This window comes from Lepisma saccharinum, chromosome 5 (genome assembly GCF_977018435.1).
Source record: "Lepisma saccharinum chromosome 5, izLepSacc3.1, whole genome shotgun sequence".
NCBI classification, from domain to species: Eukaryota; Metazoa; Arthropoda; class Insecta; order Zygentoma; family Lepismatidae; genus Lepisma; species Lepisma saccharinum.
In genome coordinates, this window is record NC_139233.1 from 942,457 (window position 1) to 960,976 (window position 18,520).

Genomic DNA, 18,520 nt, shown 5'->3' on the forward strand with positions numbered 1-18,520 from the left:
TGCTGACAAAGGCAGAAATTTATTTTATTATAAAACAAACTAAACGTAACGTTGCAACCTTCTAGCAAGGTCTTCTTCAGACTCTGCAACAAGTACAAATGTAACAAGATATAAAAACAGGACGATATATATACACAAACATTACTCCCCTCCAGACTATTAGAAAGTTGTTCTGGAACATTCTAGCAGGTGGCTTTCCCTTGTCAACTGTACTTTCACATAAAAGGCTAAACATATTTACTTCCATATAGAATGTTGTTGGACTCTCTATCTCATGCTCTATTTCCTTCATTCATCTTCCTTCTTCTCTCATCTTTCTCTCTTGTCCTTTCCACTCTTTCTAAAACCTTCTTCCATTCTTTGTTTAACTTAAGTCCCGCATTCCAGTTCATTGTGTCTTCTTCACCTTTCTTCTCTATTTCCTTGGCTTCCTTCCATTTTCTCACTAGTATTCTCTTCTCCCTTCCTATCTGCTTAGCCTCATCCCACTCTGTGTCATGTCCTGTTTCTCTCGTGTGTTTAAGTATGGCATTTCTCTCTCTCTTAAGTCGTACATCATCCCTATGTTGTTTCAACCTGTCTTTCAGCCTCTTTTTCGTTTCTCCTATGTACACACTCTGACATTCTTTACATTTCACTTCGTAGATAATCCCTTCCTCTTCCTCTGTTTTCCTTTTTCTTGTTTGCATTCTTTGCTATTCTTAAGATGCTTCTCCCTCCCTTCCTGTAAGTTTTAATGCCCGCTTTCCTAAGCCCTTTGCATATCTTTTCTGTGGTCTTCCCCATACTCCGTATTCCAAACCTCCTTTCTTTTTCTTTCTCTTCCTCTTTTTCTTTCTCTTCCAATTCTCCCCTAAACGTTCCGTGTAGTTTATGCTTTATAATAAAATAAATTTCTGCCTTGATCAGAATATTGAGTTTTTTTATGAAAGAGATTCAAGGGAAGAATTATAAGAACTTGAACTGAGCTCTAGAATTTGCTAATCAGAATGTGTTTTTTTTATTTTGTGCTAGGCTTTACCTTTCAAGAGTTACTGATTGCGTAAGTGTCTGCAAACGAAAAATTTGCTTCGCGCAGTGATGGATGCTTGGCTGATAGTGTTTGTTATACGTTTTGAACTATAGATAGTGAAATGATACAGGAAATACAAACTTTTCCGAAATTCAAAATTGGATCAATTGATTCTCATCAACGCCAAACGGACAAAGGCGAAGAAACTGCAGGAGACCAGGCTGGAGGGGGACTAAGTCCCAAGAGAACGCGGGGTGATAGGTGAGAGTAAGAGCATAATGCGATCGACGCTCAGTATGTTAAGGTGAAGAGTGACAGCTGTGCATTTATTTCAGTATCGTCGGAATGGCCTACTACTAAAAAGAAACCCGACTCTACAAGAGAGTATGAATTTCTCCCCATGTTGCAAGTGGAAGCGGTTTTTGAAGTTGATTATTAAACTAGACACTATTCTTTGAAAAATATGATAAGAATTTTCAGGTTCCTGTGCATGGAGAAAAACGCAACAACTTCAGATTACAACTAATCAACTTTTCCGACGATAAATCAAATCCTCCACCTACCACGTATCCTCTGTCCGTTGATGTGTTTTCTACACCATCGGAAGTTTGGTATTCCCAAGGGAACAAGTAAAATAATACTCCGTAAGCGTAATGCTATTTTTCTCCCCCTCCTACAACCATCCAGAGCACAGACCTCTCTTTCTTCAGCTCGCCACGGGGAAAGATCGGTGCGGAATGAGCAGTTTAGGATCCTCGCGTCTGGCTGGCCACGGAAACTGTTCCTCGTGCCCTTAAGGGCCGATAACACTAATGACGCAGTAGCTGTGAATGAAGTGATCAAAATTTCGCTCGAGGCGTGTCGTTCAATTTAGCGAATCAATTTTCAGCGAATCTCTATCTTCCTACAATAAAAAGAGCCCCTGTGTTCATAACGTATCTTCCAATAAGTGGCGAAGTACGTCTCCTGATATCTCCCAACATCTTACAACCTGGATTTGAGCGTGGATTGCCTTCAGGTGCTTTTTCGACGTTAGCCTGCTACTTCAACTGTATGGGATCCTCTTGTCTGTTTCCTAGGTAGAGGTGGAAGTGAGTGTTCCACAAGAAACTGAGAATTACTGCCGATTGAGAAATTTCCTCAGAGGTATTAATTCAAGTTTGAAGAGCGTTAAGTACAGTTCTTAAATCATAAGAAGGCTTCATTGCGATTATTCGAGATGTCAAAGGGTACGTAGACCTATTACGTACGTAACTTTTGCAGTTATATATACTGTCGCTTTGATTCATGAAACATGTTGTACCACGAAGTGTGCGACGCTCATTTTCGCGTTTCTTTGCGTCCCTTTGTTGATCCAAATATATATTTTCTCGGAGGACTGACCGCCAGAAGAACTACCAACAGGCGGAATAAACTCGAGACAGAAAGGAATATTGTAGTTGGTGCTGTGTGATGGACGGATAATTGTAACGATGCAGTTGTGAATGACGTCAACTGTTTTTCTTTCGCACTCTCAAAAAGAAAGAGAGACGAGGATGCCAACCCATCTTTCTATCTGTCTTATTCTTCTCCACTAATTCCACTTTGTCTTATTAAGTGTACGATTTGCGATCTCGCCACGAAATTCTGGGAACGGGTGTTCTTTGTCTTTCTTCGTCAATTTCATCTAATCATTACTTGTCCTCATCGACGCGATTAGCCAAATGTGGAGGAAAAGCGACGCTAAATGGGAAGTACAGATACCTTCGTGGGAGGCCGAGAGAGAGAAAGGGATAGAGATGCAGAAAGGAGGAAGATGTGGGCACAGACGACATCCATTAAATTTGTCTTAGAACGCTGGAATATGGAAAACGACCGGGGCAACTCCCGAAGATGCCGCAGTCACTCTGTACGTGCAGTAGTTATAATATCAGAATTGCATGTCTTGAAGTGTTATTCAACTGTAAACAATTAATATTTTAGTAGTACTTAAAGCGCCCCGCTCTGCCCGTCACAAGAAACAATACGTAACCTCAATGGGTATTGAAAATTCCGTAAACTTTTCTCTCAGAGTAATTTCCTTCTTCCCTTATTTGGAATGTAATTAGCCCTGAAAGCCTTGGCACGGAGGACGTCGGTGATAGACAGGCGATGGTCGCTGCGGTTAATTTACCCCGTGTTGACAGGTTCTCTGCGGAGACCCGATTAGAGAAAATCGATGCTACACGTTGGTTGCGCCTCCTGTGCTCCAGACCGTGCAGTCTCAATTTTACATTTTCTCCTGAAAAGGTGGAACAACTCCTTGCAATTTTATGTTTCGACTTAAATGTCTCGGCATCTGCTGCTAGGATGGTTCCAAGTTCGACTTTGACAACTGAAACTAGAACGAGACTTTGGTTTCATGTGTGCAATCATTACGGAGTACTGCATGAGACCACTTTCGCTCGCTCGTACTCGTTCGAGTCTCCCACGCTTGTTTTTGTAATGGAATATCATTTTAATGTGATAATATTCGTTGACGCATTTCTGTAAAATATCCGTCCTGGCAGTTTCAGCCCACAATCATCTATTAAATTTTCATATATCACTATTGCTAAGATAGATTAAACTACATTTTAACATGGAGATAATTACTATGTTTACTTAAGTTTCAATTTCACTGCGTCTTTTACCTCACGATCCATATTTCAGGGCCCACTACCACAGATAGATTAAGGTTATTGCGTGGGTTCGAGTGTATACTGCTCGTTATGCTTGTTCGAGCGATGAAGCTCTCAGTTCCGTACGCTATCTAGCGTCGTCCGTGCGAAATGTTCTCCCTCTGCACTCCAAATACTACGCTACGAAGCGGGGCTGGGCTGAAAGATTTTGCCTGTTGTTTAATAACCCTCTTATTTTATATGCAGAGATATTGGAACTTTTGCTGAGCGTTCTTCCATTCCTTACCTACAACGCCACGTAGCGGGAGTTGTTGTCATCTGCGCACGTGATCAGAGTTGCGACCAAGATGGCAACTGGTATGGACGTACGGTTAAAGCAGAGAGCCGTAATCGAATTCTTGACGGCGGAAGGAGTGCAAAATCGTCACAGGCGACGAATCGTGGGTCCACCACTATGACCCAACAATGAAGAGGAAGTCCATGGAGTACCGTCACAAAAGTTCTCCCACTCCAAAAAAATTCAAGGTCTGTGCATCTGCGGGAAAAGTCATGCTGACTCTGTTTTTCTATGTGAATGGTGTCGTCCACACAGAGTTTCTTTCCAAGGGTACCACCGTGAACTCAGAGCTGTACATCGAAACCCTAAAGAAGCTAAAGGCTCGACTGAGACGCGTCAGGCCTGACAATGGAGCCTCTCTTCTTCTCCATGACAACGCTAGACCCCACGCCAGCAAGTTGACCACCGACGCAATGTTGAAGCTTGGATACACTGTCCTCCCACACCCCCCTTCCAGCCCTGCTCTTGCACCCTGTGACTTCTACATCTTTCCTAAACTGAAGGAACACCTTAAGGGAAACCACTACTCATCAGATGAGGACGTCCAGCGTGCTGTGCGATCGTGGTGCCACTCCAAAGGCAAGGATTTCTACCGTGACACCATGGAAGGACTGGTGCGCCGTTGGAGGAAGTGCGTGGAAGTGGATGGTGACTATGTGGGGAAGTGATGTTCCAGAACTGAGCCAAGATGTCAATGTACACATTGTATTTTATTTGATTAAATTCTGTTCACTATAACCAGAGATATTAATCAACAGGCAAAACTTTTCAGCCCATCCTCGTACATGTTGAGACATAACAAGCCATTATCTGCCCGATTTTTATACACACACATATTGCTTATGCTAATTACAAAGTCAATATGTTAGTTACAATTGTGAATCTGTGCAGCGTGGGTGCATATATTCAATAGTCCGTAGCGTCGGAGCGAAGCGTCAATATGACAAGTTTTATTTGCCTCCATATGCTGTGAAACGTTTGAGCAGTGACGTGCTGTATATGTTGTTTATGTTGTACATTTGAAGACAGGCGTTGCCTGCACATTTGGAGACAGGCGTTGCCCACCACAAGGAACTTTAACTTCATGAAGATCTCTAGACAAGTCTGCACATTAGAATTTACCACAGTTTTGATAAAAGCTGAGGTTACACGCCTAGAAACTCCGCGGAAGTATTCTCAAGACGAAACACCCTACGCAAATCACCGTCCTGCCGTGATTCCAGGCGTCAGAACCTCGTTAGCCTGGAAGAACGCAGAATTCCGGGGTGCAAATGGAAGAAGGAAGCTGACGGTTGGTTCGAAAAGAGACATCCCAACGAGCTCCAGGGAAAGGTGAGTAAGAAGATGTTCGCAATCGCAACAGACATCCTTTGCATAGTTTGCAAGGCCCCAATCCGCAATCTGTTCAACTCACTTCTGCTTGTGAGCATTGGCGGTAGGGAGAGGATGCATTCGATAGACCATTTCACTCCCGTTTTATCCCCGCCCTACCAACAAATAAAGGGGGATTAGATAAATGCTTCTTAACTGAAACATGCATGGTGTTTTGGGGTGTATTAGGTGTAACCTAAGTGCACTTTATCATCCAGTAAATAAAACTGGAGCCGCCTCGGTAGTCTGGTGCGTTTAGTAGCAGACTCGTAATCTCGACATCGCAGATGCCAGGTTCGAGTCCCGGCGTGGGGTCCAGAGAGAAGTTTTGAAATGTCAGCAGAAGAAGGAAGAATCGATTTGTATCCGTCATCTTGAAATAGTTGGCCCATTTTGCTGAAATCTAATGCAAGTCCAATGCATCTACGTATCTAACATTTCAAAAGCTTTAGATTTACGAAAGCTATCGTAGTCAAAATATTTGCGTTTTGACCCTCCGCCCTGCGGTATTATGTACTTTTGCGAATGCCGCTTCGTGATCGTCGTTCACCGTCCGTGTCGCAGATAACTTAAATTGACAGAAAAGGAACATGCAAGTCCAAAAAAATACCCAATAAAATTTAAATTCAAGACATTACTTGCGAATACATACTGGTCCTCGAAGAAAGTAGATCACCTTCTATAATTTTATAATTGTAAATGTTGTCCGAAAAATGCAAACCCTGTCCCCTTTCCCTTTTCCTGTCCACTAGATTTTCCTGTTTAAAATTCAACTAAGCTAAACTCCGTGACGCAACAATCCTGAGCACCAAGGTGTGCCAAGCCGTTTTTCGTTGGGTGACGCGTAGTTAGCGCATCGAGTCTTATCGCCGCTGTTTTCTAGCTTTCGCGACCGCAGCACGCCCCTTCTTCTTTTTAAGTAACTTCCCGGTTATCCTCACGGCGCTGGATCGAACGCGGGACCGGTTACAGCAGAGGCGGGAGCGTCGGTGAAATTGAAGAAGTGAACTACGTAGAGTCATTTTCATTTTTCTATTAATGGTTGATTATATGAAGTGACTAAGTAGTAACTCTCTAGCCTTCTTAAACCCGAAGGTTTATGGCTGCAGCAACACAAGCCTTCCATCTGTCCCTATCCTGGTCATGATCAATCCAATCTTTTCTTTCCTTACAAATTTCCTTCAGGTCCATCTCAACGTTATCCCTCCATCTTAGTCTTGGCCTTCCTATAGGCCTCTTACTATCTGGTTTCCCAACAAGAATCCTGCAAATCTTCTTTCCTCTCTCATTCGTGCCACATGGCCTGACCACCTAAGTCTTCTTGATTTAATTATTCTAATAATATCTGGACGAATTGTGCAGTTCTAAATTATGTACCCTTGTCCGCTCACCTGTCTCCTAATCCATTTGAGGTGCAAAATATTTTCTGAGGTGATTGTATTAAGTGAGTAAGAATGAACTGTTGCTGCAATGCCGATTTGTTGCCGTTGGTCTAATGTATATCGGGGGAGGAAGTGCGCTCTTTACGGAGAGGAGCTACCATCTCAGTATATCTCTGGTAAATTATTGAGGCTGATTCCGCCGTTCCGTCGCGCGAGGTCGGAATCTCTTTTTGTTCCGCCACTCGGCAACTTCTCCATCGCAGATGAGTTTCGAGAGACGGCTCAGGATATTGACTGAGCGAGGCGAGCTGTTATGCATTATTCACGAATCCCCCGCCATTGATCTGCCTCTCAACAGGTGGGCAATCACGGAGGCTTCCTGTATCGACATTCCTCGGCGACCGACGTTGTTGTTATGTTCCCCGGGAGTCGCGTTCGCAGGATGCGCCGCACGATAGATAATCTGGTGTCCCGACGGAGATGCTGGGATGAAAACGCGGATGGTACAAATCGAGGCGAGAACGAGATCGCACCTTTCGAGGCTGGTCGTCCGACTGCTGCTGCTCACTTTCATTCCTTATACAAAGTTTACTGTAGATAATGACAAACACCTGTTTATGTAATGGCTCTGGATATATTGCTGTGCGAGGTTCTATGCACTAACTTTGTACAAAATCTTACATAGGAGAACCAGGACGTCCTCCACAGAAAAGGATAGAGGAACACAAGCATCACACACACAAGGGCAAAATAGCCTAACGTGCATGGAGTGGATCACATAGAATTCAGTGGAGCAACGTAACAGTCCTACACAGAGAACCAAATTGGAAACTAAGGAAAAACGAAGAAGCAGCCTTTATAGCAATGGTCCAAAACCCTATAAGTCATCCCGGTATAGAATTCAAATACACATGGTAGTCTCTCTTCAAAATTTAGAAACAGTAGCATACATCGAACAACAATTAGTGCAGAATTCAGAATGCTTTCGAATCACCTTGTTTATTAAGGGTAGTACGTGGAATTTTGAACGTTTTCGATGCCTGTTGCTTACACATTCCACCTGCTATTACTTTTTGGAAGCTCTTCTGACTCTATTTCCGGTAAGGTCTTCACGTATTCACTTTCTATTCTCCTGATTCGAACAACGTTTTGTCAGAGTTCCCCGTAAGGTAGCAATTTCAAACAATAAACAGGGAACTGAGTGTAACAAAGGAAGTGTTAGGAAGTAAAGTCTTTCGGGTCTTTAACCTTCATCACATTTGGATCTACTTATACCTGGAACTATCTTTTACTCAGTGGAAGCTTCCAGTTTGCCTTGAATCTTGAAACTTTCAGCTACATGAACTACTTACCGTGCATGCAACTATAATATGTTAGTAAGTATGCTACGGGAAGAATGAATAGTTAAGCGGGTATTGTAGTAAATAAACATACTACTATGTATGTCCTCAGTACCTACCGTTACCCACAGTAACAGAAATCCAAATGCTCCATTTCATGTCAGCTGTGAATTACTTCGCCATTCCTCCAGTCCACCCGTCCTCTTCCCTGCTCGTGACGTCATAGTTTTCTGCACTGGCAATTCGCACTGCCACCTACGTACAACAATAATTATTGTTCAAGATTATAATCTTGAAACTGAATATTTTCTCCACTTCCAACGGCATAATGCTTATATTGCCAAATCCAATTTTCGATATGATTGGAAGCGACCAAAGGAAACCAGTTGGAGAATCCCTTGTTAGGTCTACGGATGCTCATGTCTAAATATGTAGAATTGAATATTATTTTGAGTTTTTTCTACATTTGATATAACTTAAATGTTGTCTGTATCTTCTGCTGTATTTTTACGTAACTGTTTTTCCCCCCTTCGGAGTATTTTCATCAAAATAAAAATGTCCGACGGGAAAGATAACACCGGATGTGTACTGAATTGAACGGAAGAGAATAATATTGTGAAGCTTCCCACGATTGCAATATGCATTACGTCCAGACTGCCCGTAGGTGTTTACTGATAAATTTCCGATAACGTCAACATTGCTTGACCTCAAATTCGAAAGCACGTTCCCGCATAGGCTATTGTGATACCATCGTTTCTCGTTTCCCTGGCAGAGCTGAGTCACTAATACTTACTGTTTCCGGAAGCTGCCCATTGCAAACCTCTGTTCAGGGTAATTGCACGCTGGAAACTTCAGGGTTATGAGGCTGTGGCGACAGGATCTACTGTCAGGGCGGTGACCCCACTTCCATGTAGTACATGCCAGTAACTGCAATGTTGCATGCCAACGAAGTTCACTGCCAGTATTATCCTCTGTGAGGCTCGTGTTGCGTTGTTCGTACCTGTTTCTGATTGTCCCTTCATCCATTTCGTCACCGTTCGTCGCCACATTTGCGATTAGTCAAAGGTGGCAGAGATGAGAAATAAACTAAAACAAATTATTTTTTTATTCAGAGTTTCTTTCCTTCCACGTTTGGCTAATCGCGACGATGAGGATGATGAAATTGAAGAAGCGACCCGGAATTCGAACCAGAAATCCACCGGCGTCGTAGCCTACCGTGATAACAGCTTCGCTACGGAGGAGACGAGATAGATAATGAGACAGGCATTTCCAACTCCAGACGAAACCGAGACTGCAAAGTATATGATAAACATATATACGCTATTGCTGTATATGATAAAGGATTGTGGTGGTCAATAAATACAATAATAAGTTGTAGCAGCTTGTTGTTGTAACAACGATTGTGAAGGAGATTAAATTAAAGTGAATTAGATGGCTGGGACCATGTTTACGAAGTGGCTTATAACTAGGGCTCGGATCTTTAGGTAAATAAATATTTTTTCTGCGAGTAGATATGACCTCGTAAGTTCGTTACAAATTCCGATCATACTAACTGGAGCCTATATATCAATTTTTTTTATGTAAATACATATTTCTTAATATTGGCTCATAAATGCATAAAATGAATGTTTTGTCCCAAAAATTTCACATAAAATTTCGTATCTACTTAAATTTTCTTATCTTTTTAAGATTTCCCAGAAAAAATCAAAAGTTTTTTTTTTTATAGTCGCTGTATTTATTTTCTCATCTTAGAGAGGGAAAAATTTCTGCAAGACCTGGCAACAGTATCCAGTCTGGATGTAACGAATTGTCCATACTGAGAGGTAAAACGTAAGCTCAACGTTCAGTAGTGGACAGATTGTTCCACAGTATTTGCTTGGCGTGGTATTGCGTGGGAGAAGCACTAGTGTGTTTCGTTCGAAAGGTGCGAGTTTTCTGTAAGTGTGTGCGTGTTTGAAAATGCCGAAAGTGAAATCTGCACCAAGCTATCGTTTGCAGCAATATGTTGCAGAATTCAAGAACACATTTACCACTGATGGAAAGCTACTCTTTTGTCAGCCCTGTGGAAAAGCCATAACAGCAGAACAGCGATCTCAGGTAACCCAACATGTGAATGGCAGTAAACATATTGCTGCAGCTGTGCGTGTGAAAAGCAAACAATCCCTTATTGGTGACCCTATCCCAAGTTCGTCCCAAGAACCATCCAAGTTTTCTCGTTATTGTGCGTATTTGTGTATGGCTTTTGTTTCTGCTGACATACCGCTTTATAAGGTGAATCATCCTCAGCTGCGAAATATTTTAGGCAAATACACAAACATCGACACCCCAGATGAGTCTACTTTAAGGAAATGTTACCTCCCAAAGTGTTACGAAGAAACGATGCAGAAAATTCGTGATATCTGTGAGAATGAAAAAATCTGGGTCAGCATAGATGAAAGTACGGACTCAAGTGGTAGGAAAGTGGGAAATGTAGTTGTTGGGTTATTGAAAAATGATGAAACAATTTCAAGTAAATCTTTTCTTTTAACGTGCCAAGAACTGTGTGCCACAAATCATGTTACAATTGCTAGATTGTTCAATGAAGCCATGCAGATATTGTGGCCAAGTGGGGTGAAGTTCGACAATGTTTTACTTTTGCTCACAGATGCTGCAGTATATATGAAGAAAGCAGCAGAAGGTCTTGCAGTCAGTTATCCTAAAATGACTCATGTTACGTGCATTGTTCATGGATTGCATAGGGTATGTGAAGAAATCAGAAATGTAAATCCTGATGTAGATAAATTGGTTTCGAATGGAAAAAAGGTGTTTGTGAGATCGCCAACAAGAATTGAAATCTTCAAAAAGGAAAATCCCCGAACACCGTTGCCACCCACACCTGTAGTTACGCGGTGGGGAACATGGCTTAATGCTGTTGCATACTATGCAGAAAATTTTGAAGAATTTTCATCTGTTGTTAATGGACTGAATAAAGATTATGCTTCTTCAATTGAAATTCTTCAAGGTATGTTGAGTGACTCTACATTAAGAAATGACCTGGCTTATATTTCTGCAAATTTGAGTTTCCTATGTAATACGATCAAGAAACTAGAAGCAACGGACATTCCTTTGTCAGAAGCAGTTAAAGAAGTTCGTGAAGTGGAGAGCAAGCTCAACAAACTTAATGGACCAAAGGCACAATTGCTTCGCAGAAAACTAAAAGATGTCATGGCAAAAAAATCCGGCTTTAAAATGATGTGTAACATTTCGAATGTATTGGATGGTGAACAGGAAGACAATATTGGATATTTAAGTGTGAGTGAAATATCATGCCTTAAGTATGCGAGGTTGACTTCATGTGATGTAGAACGAACATTTTCGCAGTATAAGGCACTGTTTCGAGACAATCGTCAGTCCTTTGTAATGGACAATTTGAAGATGACAGTTGTGGTGTATTGTAATTCACCATTTTTCAGCAAAACATGCTAATTTCATCTGGTGAGTAGAGCTGTTTTAAGCAGAAATTTTCAACATTTTTAGCACATAAAAATGCATATTTTCCATGTTTAAGTACATAAAGTGTAAATATTTTCCATATTTTGAGCACATAAAAAATAAATATTTTTCTGATTTTTAGCACCTAAAAAGCCGAGCCCTACTTATAACATACTATGTAGAAAAATATATTCCTTGTATAAGCATGAGGAGAGTTGGAAGACTGCCATTACGTTTCAGTGTAAGTGGACCGGAACTCGCTTGGAATTGGATGAGGGAGAAGGAAGGCAGTGGACAGTGGAGGAGGCCAGGGTCTGTGATGAACTCTAGTGCCAAGAGAACATCAAGAAGACTTCCCCTATTTCTTTTCTTCTGTTCGTAGTTCTTACTGTTTGTCTGTGTAACCACTGTCGTTGTGTATGAAAGGGATTCTTCTTGACGTTCTTTCTGTGGCTTCCTGTTTTTTTGTTGACCTCGTTTCCACGCTGTTCACGAATGTCTTTCTCGGGGTCTTCGGTTAAGGGATCTACGTTAGAATTGATAAAATGTATAAATATAGTCAGTCAAACTCTAAAGAACAAGTTATATTAAAAGGGGGAATACTCCTCGCGTCGTAGACGGTTACGTATCCTCACGCAGGCGTCATCTCTTCAAAGACAGAGCAGCAGATATATTGGAGACGTGTATCGTGGACCGCGAATATCTGAGTATTGGCCACGTGGTAACAGGGAGTGCGTCATCTTTCTTACGTCTAAAGCCTCCATGGTCAACGGTGTTAATTCTTGGCCACCTCCAACGAGCAAGCCCCAACTCGCATCCTGTTTTCACAGGGATAGTCCCTCTGATGCATTGGCACGTCAGTTTGTGAAGTTCTATGAAGCATGCGGTGGCTCCGATACTGCTTCTACCCTCCGTGCCCCTGTGGAACTGAATAATGGGTCCTATACGTATCGAGTTTCATCACCTTTTCCTGTAGCTTCCCGTAACAAGTATGCAACAATCAAAACGAAACTGTTGGTTTGTCAGAAAAATTGAATAAGTTAAATAAAATCCTTCCTACACTGCGATGAATATTAGAGATATAATGACAATAAGTGACTTGCACCACTCTATACATTGCACTGACAATCACTTTACAAAACATTGTATGTACAGTAATAATAATAATAATAATAATAAAATCTCCTTTCTTGAGAGGGCGTGTTTCGGCCTCGCGAGCCGTTCTTACAACAAACCCTTGTGAAATGCATATTACAGTGTTCCCCTGTGCTTTGCACCACGCCGTGAAGGCGTATAGCGGGTGTGGAATTAGGGCCCCACACTTTCTTGATAACGGCTGAAGGTAGGGGTGATGTGATCAGCACCACGGCCCTGGCCGTCTTTACTCCCCAGAGTTTCCTCCAGGTACCCACTTTATACGACGCTGAGTGAATGCCGGAGCTGCTTGAAGGTGCGGAAGAAATCCAGGTTCCCCGCCGGTGATCGAACCCGAGTGTCTCGCACGGTAGTCAGACGCCTTAACGACTGAGGTACCGCGACTCATTCAAAACATTGAATGTACCATTACATATATCTTATTATTTTCTGTTGGTCAAAAACGTACGTTTGACGGTCAAGAAACAAATAAAGCATATCCACAAATACTCTCCCTCCCAAAAGAAAAAGCAATCAAAACATGTTAATATCTTCGTTTCGGACGTCAAAGATATTTCATACCCTCAATGGAGTATGCTCTCAATGGAAGTGCAGCTCTTTACTTCATGGAACCTTTTGTCCCATTTTTGCCTCCGTCGTGTCAGAAATTAATACCCTTTAAATATTTTTAAAAATTTAACAAAGGTTCCTAATGACTGCGATGCGAAGCTAACCGTTTGATGGCCCTTTTTCACTTCGGGACCTTTCGCACCGTGGGGTGTGCCTCTGAAAGCATATCGCATCGCTCAAAACTCAGGAAATGTAACGAGAGAAGCTTGTCTGTTCCTCTTAAATCTGATTCGTCTTGAATACTGGCCATGTAATATTTATAAGTATGATATCATAATTGAAATATATTTTTCTACTTTCAGACCACTTACTATGGGTGAGATCGGCTGCTTCTTGAGCCATTACCTCATTTGGCGAGAGGTAAGTACTCATTTTATTTTATTTTATCTCCACTGTATATTTCTGTGCAGAGTGCCACTGATTGTGTAAATGCTTCCTTTCTGCATCAAACTCTTTGTGTGCGGGACGTGCGCTCTCTCTTCTCCTTAAGGCTTGGATAAACGTAATGGCCAAGTGTGACCTATGTACGCTTCTGCATTTTTAAACTATCTGCATCCGTGACCAAAAGAATGTCTCTAAAAACGAGACAAGTGCTTTAGCCTGTGCCGAAATAGTACGATTTCCCAGTAAATTTAAAACTGGCATCTGGAGGAAACCACCATTGTCATACCGGGATGCAAGCTTTTCTAGATCTTTGACGAGGATATCTGTACATCATTTTTCAGTACAGTGCGAGGAACCTCTTCAAGAGTAGAAAGAGATGGATGTCGCTTGGTGCCAAGTCCGGGTCGTTAATGAGGTGCTTCCTTTTTCACTTCCAAATGGCACGAGAGGCGTGTCTTTAACGGGGTTGTACAAAAAATTGTTTCACGGTGAGAGCGTATCGTCAATAATGGTCAATACTATAGAGATGCTAGGATTCTGACCGTAAGAGACTTGCGACAAATATTTTTTAAGCCCAACGTATGGATGATGCAAACTGATAATCGTGTCGTGATGTTAGAGGAAAGAATGCCAATGTGCAAAATGCGTAAATGGATTCTTCCAGTTATGAGTAAGGAGTAGGCTGGTGACACGTCGCGCAGTTTAAACTTCGTATCGCAACAACGAGTTGTCTCTCGTTTTTATCCACAGGGAATACTGATCTTGCGTATTCGGTGAAATATTTTTGTGCTGTAAGGTGCTACGTGGATACACTGTTAACCGTTAACGGTCTGCCTGTTAATTTACAAAACCAGGACGCAGCCGTTTTTATTTAAGTTCGAATGTTTTATCATGTATAGAGATGGATAATATTTATAAATTGCAGTTGCTTTCACCACAATTAGAAATGTATTTTTGTTCTTTAAATGAATACTTAAAATTACATTAATTAGGTTAACTATATAATGGTCGTTAATACTTTTAAGAAGGCCCATTTTCTCGATAGTTGGATGGCGCAGTGTTATGCTGCTACCTCCCAAGATTACTTTTACAGTGTATCTTAAGAAAAATTACATTTTACATGACTTGTAGATACTCAGAAGCCTCCGGCATGTTCCGCGAGACCATCAAGCAGTACACAAATAGCAATCTTGTTGTGGTTAATTAGAAACTAGGTACTGCAGAATGCAAGTGATAACTCTCCAATGATAATGACAGCAGGCTACAAACCGAAGAGGTAAATATGTATTTGTGCGGCAGACATTGTACGGCATTATCCAGAACAATCTAACTCTCGTTTGCGTCGAACGATATATTGTACTGAACTAAATTCTAAGATTCGTGGGGGCTGGTTTGGAACTGTAAATGCACGCCACCTGCCTTCCGATATTTTCTTTGCAAACCGCCATCGTCTCTTGAAACCAAAAACGAGCTGGCTAATTAGTTTTTGTAATTTACTAAATTTCTTTCGACCTCTCTGTTCATCTCTCTCTCTCTCTTCCAAATTTTCACTCACTGAACTCAGTAAACCATAATATATGCTCATTTTCTAACACAAACCAACCTTCATCGCTAAGAACTTGTTACATGTAAATCTTGTTTGTTTTGTGACCAGAAGTAGCAGGGTACTTTAATATAACTCAAAATGTATGTAATCGCACATAAAAATTGCATAATGTAATAATATAAATTATCAAACAAATCAACTAACGAATCGACACAAAAATATGGGGTAACCATAATTCTGAAAAATGGTTTTGTTATTAAAAGGTACCAGGATATGAGCGGGTGGAGGAGGGCTTCTTCAGAGAGTTCCAATCTGTACGGCGTCTGATTGCCATGCGGGAGACGCGGGTTCTATTCTCGGGATGGGTGACGTCATGTGGGATCGTTTGCAGAACGGAGCGGCTTCGGAGTTCGTCGAGCCTCTAAAATAAATTGGTAGCCGGAGTAAAAGGCGTCTGGAGCGGGGTGCTGATCACACATTCTCCACAAATGGCGAAGATTGTGAATGTGTGGGGCCCCGGATGTTGCAATGTGTGCAATGTGTGTGGGGGGGGGTAGCTTTACCTTTGCGTAGTTTTCGGAGTTGCGATTGCAGTCGTGAAGTACGTGGACGTCAAAGAACCCTAAACAAGACGCAAAAAATTAGCGGCCGAAGAAGGAGAAAAATACTTCACCGTTCCAATCCATTCACGAGAAAACGTGCTCAAATAATAACAAATGTCTCTTCTGCACCATTATTTTATATACAGTGCTCTTTCATTTGCGAGAAAAAATAAGTAGTAGCCGCATTCTCTTCCAATCATCTGTTTTGATCGTGGTTTTTCGTTTTGTAGCTGCCATTGGGACGCATTTCGTGGTATTGAATCTTGGCGTCGCCCTCTTCGAGGAACACTCCCGCCTCCGCTTGTCGTGGTCACCCACTCTTCCAAAAATCGAACGGTCGCTGAACGCTGCCGGCCCATTCACTGCTTCTGCTTTCCGGGAATCTGGGGTCGGGCGGCGATTCTTAAAAGCCGACCGATTACCCGCTGGCAGACAACTTGTCCAGCCGCGAATTCCTCCGTTTCGCTGTCATCGCTTCCGCTCCCGACACGACTGCCGCTTAGAGACAAGCTGGGTTTCCGAAAGACGCTCGTAAGTGAGAGAAAAAAGCATCAAATAACTGACTGGAACCTATTCCCATTGACCGAGGGAACGTAGTGCGTCTGTAGCGAAACTTTCAAAAAAGGAACGGTTGACATTTTTGTGTAAACAATGACCAGAACTGGGGAAGCACGAAGATGGCACATTCTTGTCTCGTGTAGGAGGAGGCCGCTCTCGGTCACGTCTCGAGCTTACGAGGGTCACTATTTATATTTTGAGCCTAACAATGAAAAAACAGGAATTTGGCATTGAAAACTGCTTTATTGTTTTTCGAAGAATTCTCCTTTATGGTCAATACACTTTTGCATTCGTTCGAACCATTTGTCAAAGCAGTTTTTCCAATCTTCTTGAGACACCTCCATAATATGGTTTTTGAACGCATCAACGGCGTCTTCCGACGACGAAAATCGTTGTCCACGCAATTTATTCTTGACATTCGGGAACAAGAAGAAGTCATTGGGTGCCAAATCAGGACTGTACGGCGGATGACCCATCCATTCGATTTTTTGACTGTTCGTAAAGTCGGTTGTTAGACGAGATGTGTGACAGCTGGCATTGTCTTGATGAAGAATGATCCGACGGCGTTTGTTTGTTTTCCGTATTTGACCGAAGACCTCTGGCAAACAAATTGTTGTGTACCATTCAGAGTTGACCGTTCTACGTTCCTCTAAAGGCACAGTTGCCACATGACCAGTTTTCCCGAAAAAACAGGCGACCATTTGTTTCGATGTGCTTCGAGCGCGAACAACCTTTTGTTGGATTGGGTTCATCTTGAAACACCCATACAGTCGACTGCTGTTTACGTTCCGGCTCATAAGCATATATCCATGATTCGTCACCTGTTACAATCTTATATACGTCTTTTGAAGCACCACGATTGTATTTATTGAGCATTTGTTTGCACCAATTGACGCGAGCGTCTTTTTGAGTTTTTGTCAAATTGTGTGGGATCCAACGAGAACATACCTTTCTCACAGCTAAATGATCATGTAATATTTTATATATGCTGGTAGAACTAATATTTGTTCTCGGTCTTGTATGGAACTGCAAACGACTATCCCGTTCTCGATGTCGTCTCGAGATAAAAGTAACACATCTCGTTCTCTGTCCTGTCTCGAGCTGGAAACGCCTGTCTCGTTGTGGGTCTCTTATGGAGCGGCAAATGCGTATCTCGTAAACGCTTATCTTGTTTCTGGGTCTCGCCTCGAGATGATAATGCTTACAGTGTTCTCGGTTTCGTCTGGATCTGAAGTTTCCACTCTAGAATCGATTTCGTTTTCCTTTTCTTGGTAGCTATAGCTCATTAATGGGTTCTTTTCATGCCCAGCCTTTTAAAAACGCATTTCGTGTCCTTTTTAAATTTATTGTCGTCACCGCGCGTTGTTCGATTCAAATGGTCAGTGGAAAAATTCGTTGCAACTCACGCATTCAAGAATTTAACGTTCGTTGACCATGCGCACAACATGAAATGCAGACTTCCGTCAAAGAGACACTTGAAATTCAAAACTAATGCTTTTCTACGTGCACAGAATGGCTTCCCATCTAATATGGTTTTGTTCGGTGATCCATAAGAATACATGCCCTAATATTGTGAATGATACCATCTTGCACTTGCTTTTGTTCATTTTTATTTTCTTTATTTATTTGCGTTTTCGGTGCAAAATTATCCGTTTATGCTGTGTCCGAAAATTTCTTAATAAGTTACGAAAGTGACACAAACAGGATATTTTATAGTTCTCCTTTTGTGTACGCAATCCCGCGGTACGATATAGGCATGTGGGTTGCAGAACATTTAGGATAGCTTCTTTTCAAACGCACTCCGTGTTGCTCCGTATACGTTCATACCTGGTATAATCACAGTAGAATTCAAGTGATTCATCAGGATGGAGATTGACATTCTTTTTATGTAATTCATAGCCAGAGTTGGTAATTTACATTATTCGATACAGCAATAAGTACCAGTGTCCATAATCATGGATTATTCTCACGCGATGGCCTCCCATCAAGTGCGGCTATATTTTTCTTCAGAGTTTGCTCCTCAGTCCTCAATGAGAATAAATGTTCCTAAATTATGACCAAGAAATTATATATGCGCCTAACATTTAATAGCAATAATTCTATTGTATTTTGGC

The 18,520-nt window shown here is 41.8% G+C and overlaps 1 protein-coding gene across 2 annotated transcripts in view; it reads left to right on the plus strand.

Moving 5' to 3' along the window:
- LOC145987597 (glycosyltransferase 25 family member) overlaps positions 1-18,520 on the plus strand; it is a 575,666-nt gene that overhangs the window by 492,364 nt on the left and 64,782 nt on the right. For both annotated transcript variants that reach the window (XM_083121956.1, XM_083121957.1), the window contains exon 7: positions 13,619-13,676. In XM_083121956.1, the coding sequence (XP_082978082.1) occupies positions 13,619-13,676 (58 nt within the window). The remainder of the gene's footprint in view (positions 1-13,618; positions 13,677-18,520) is intronic.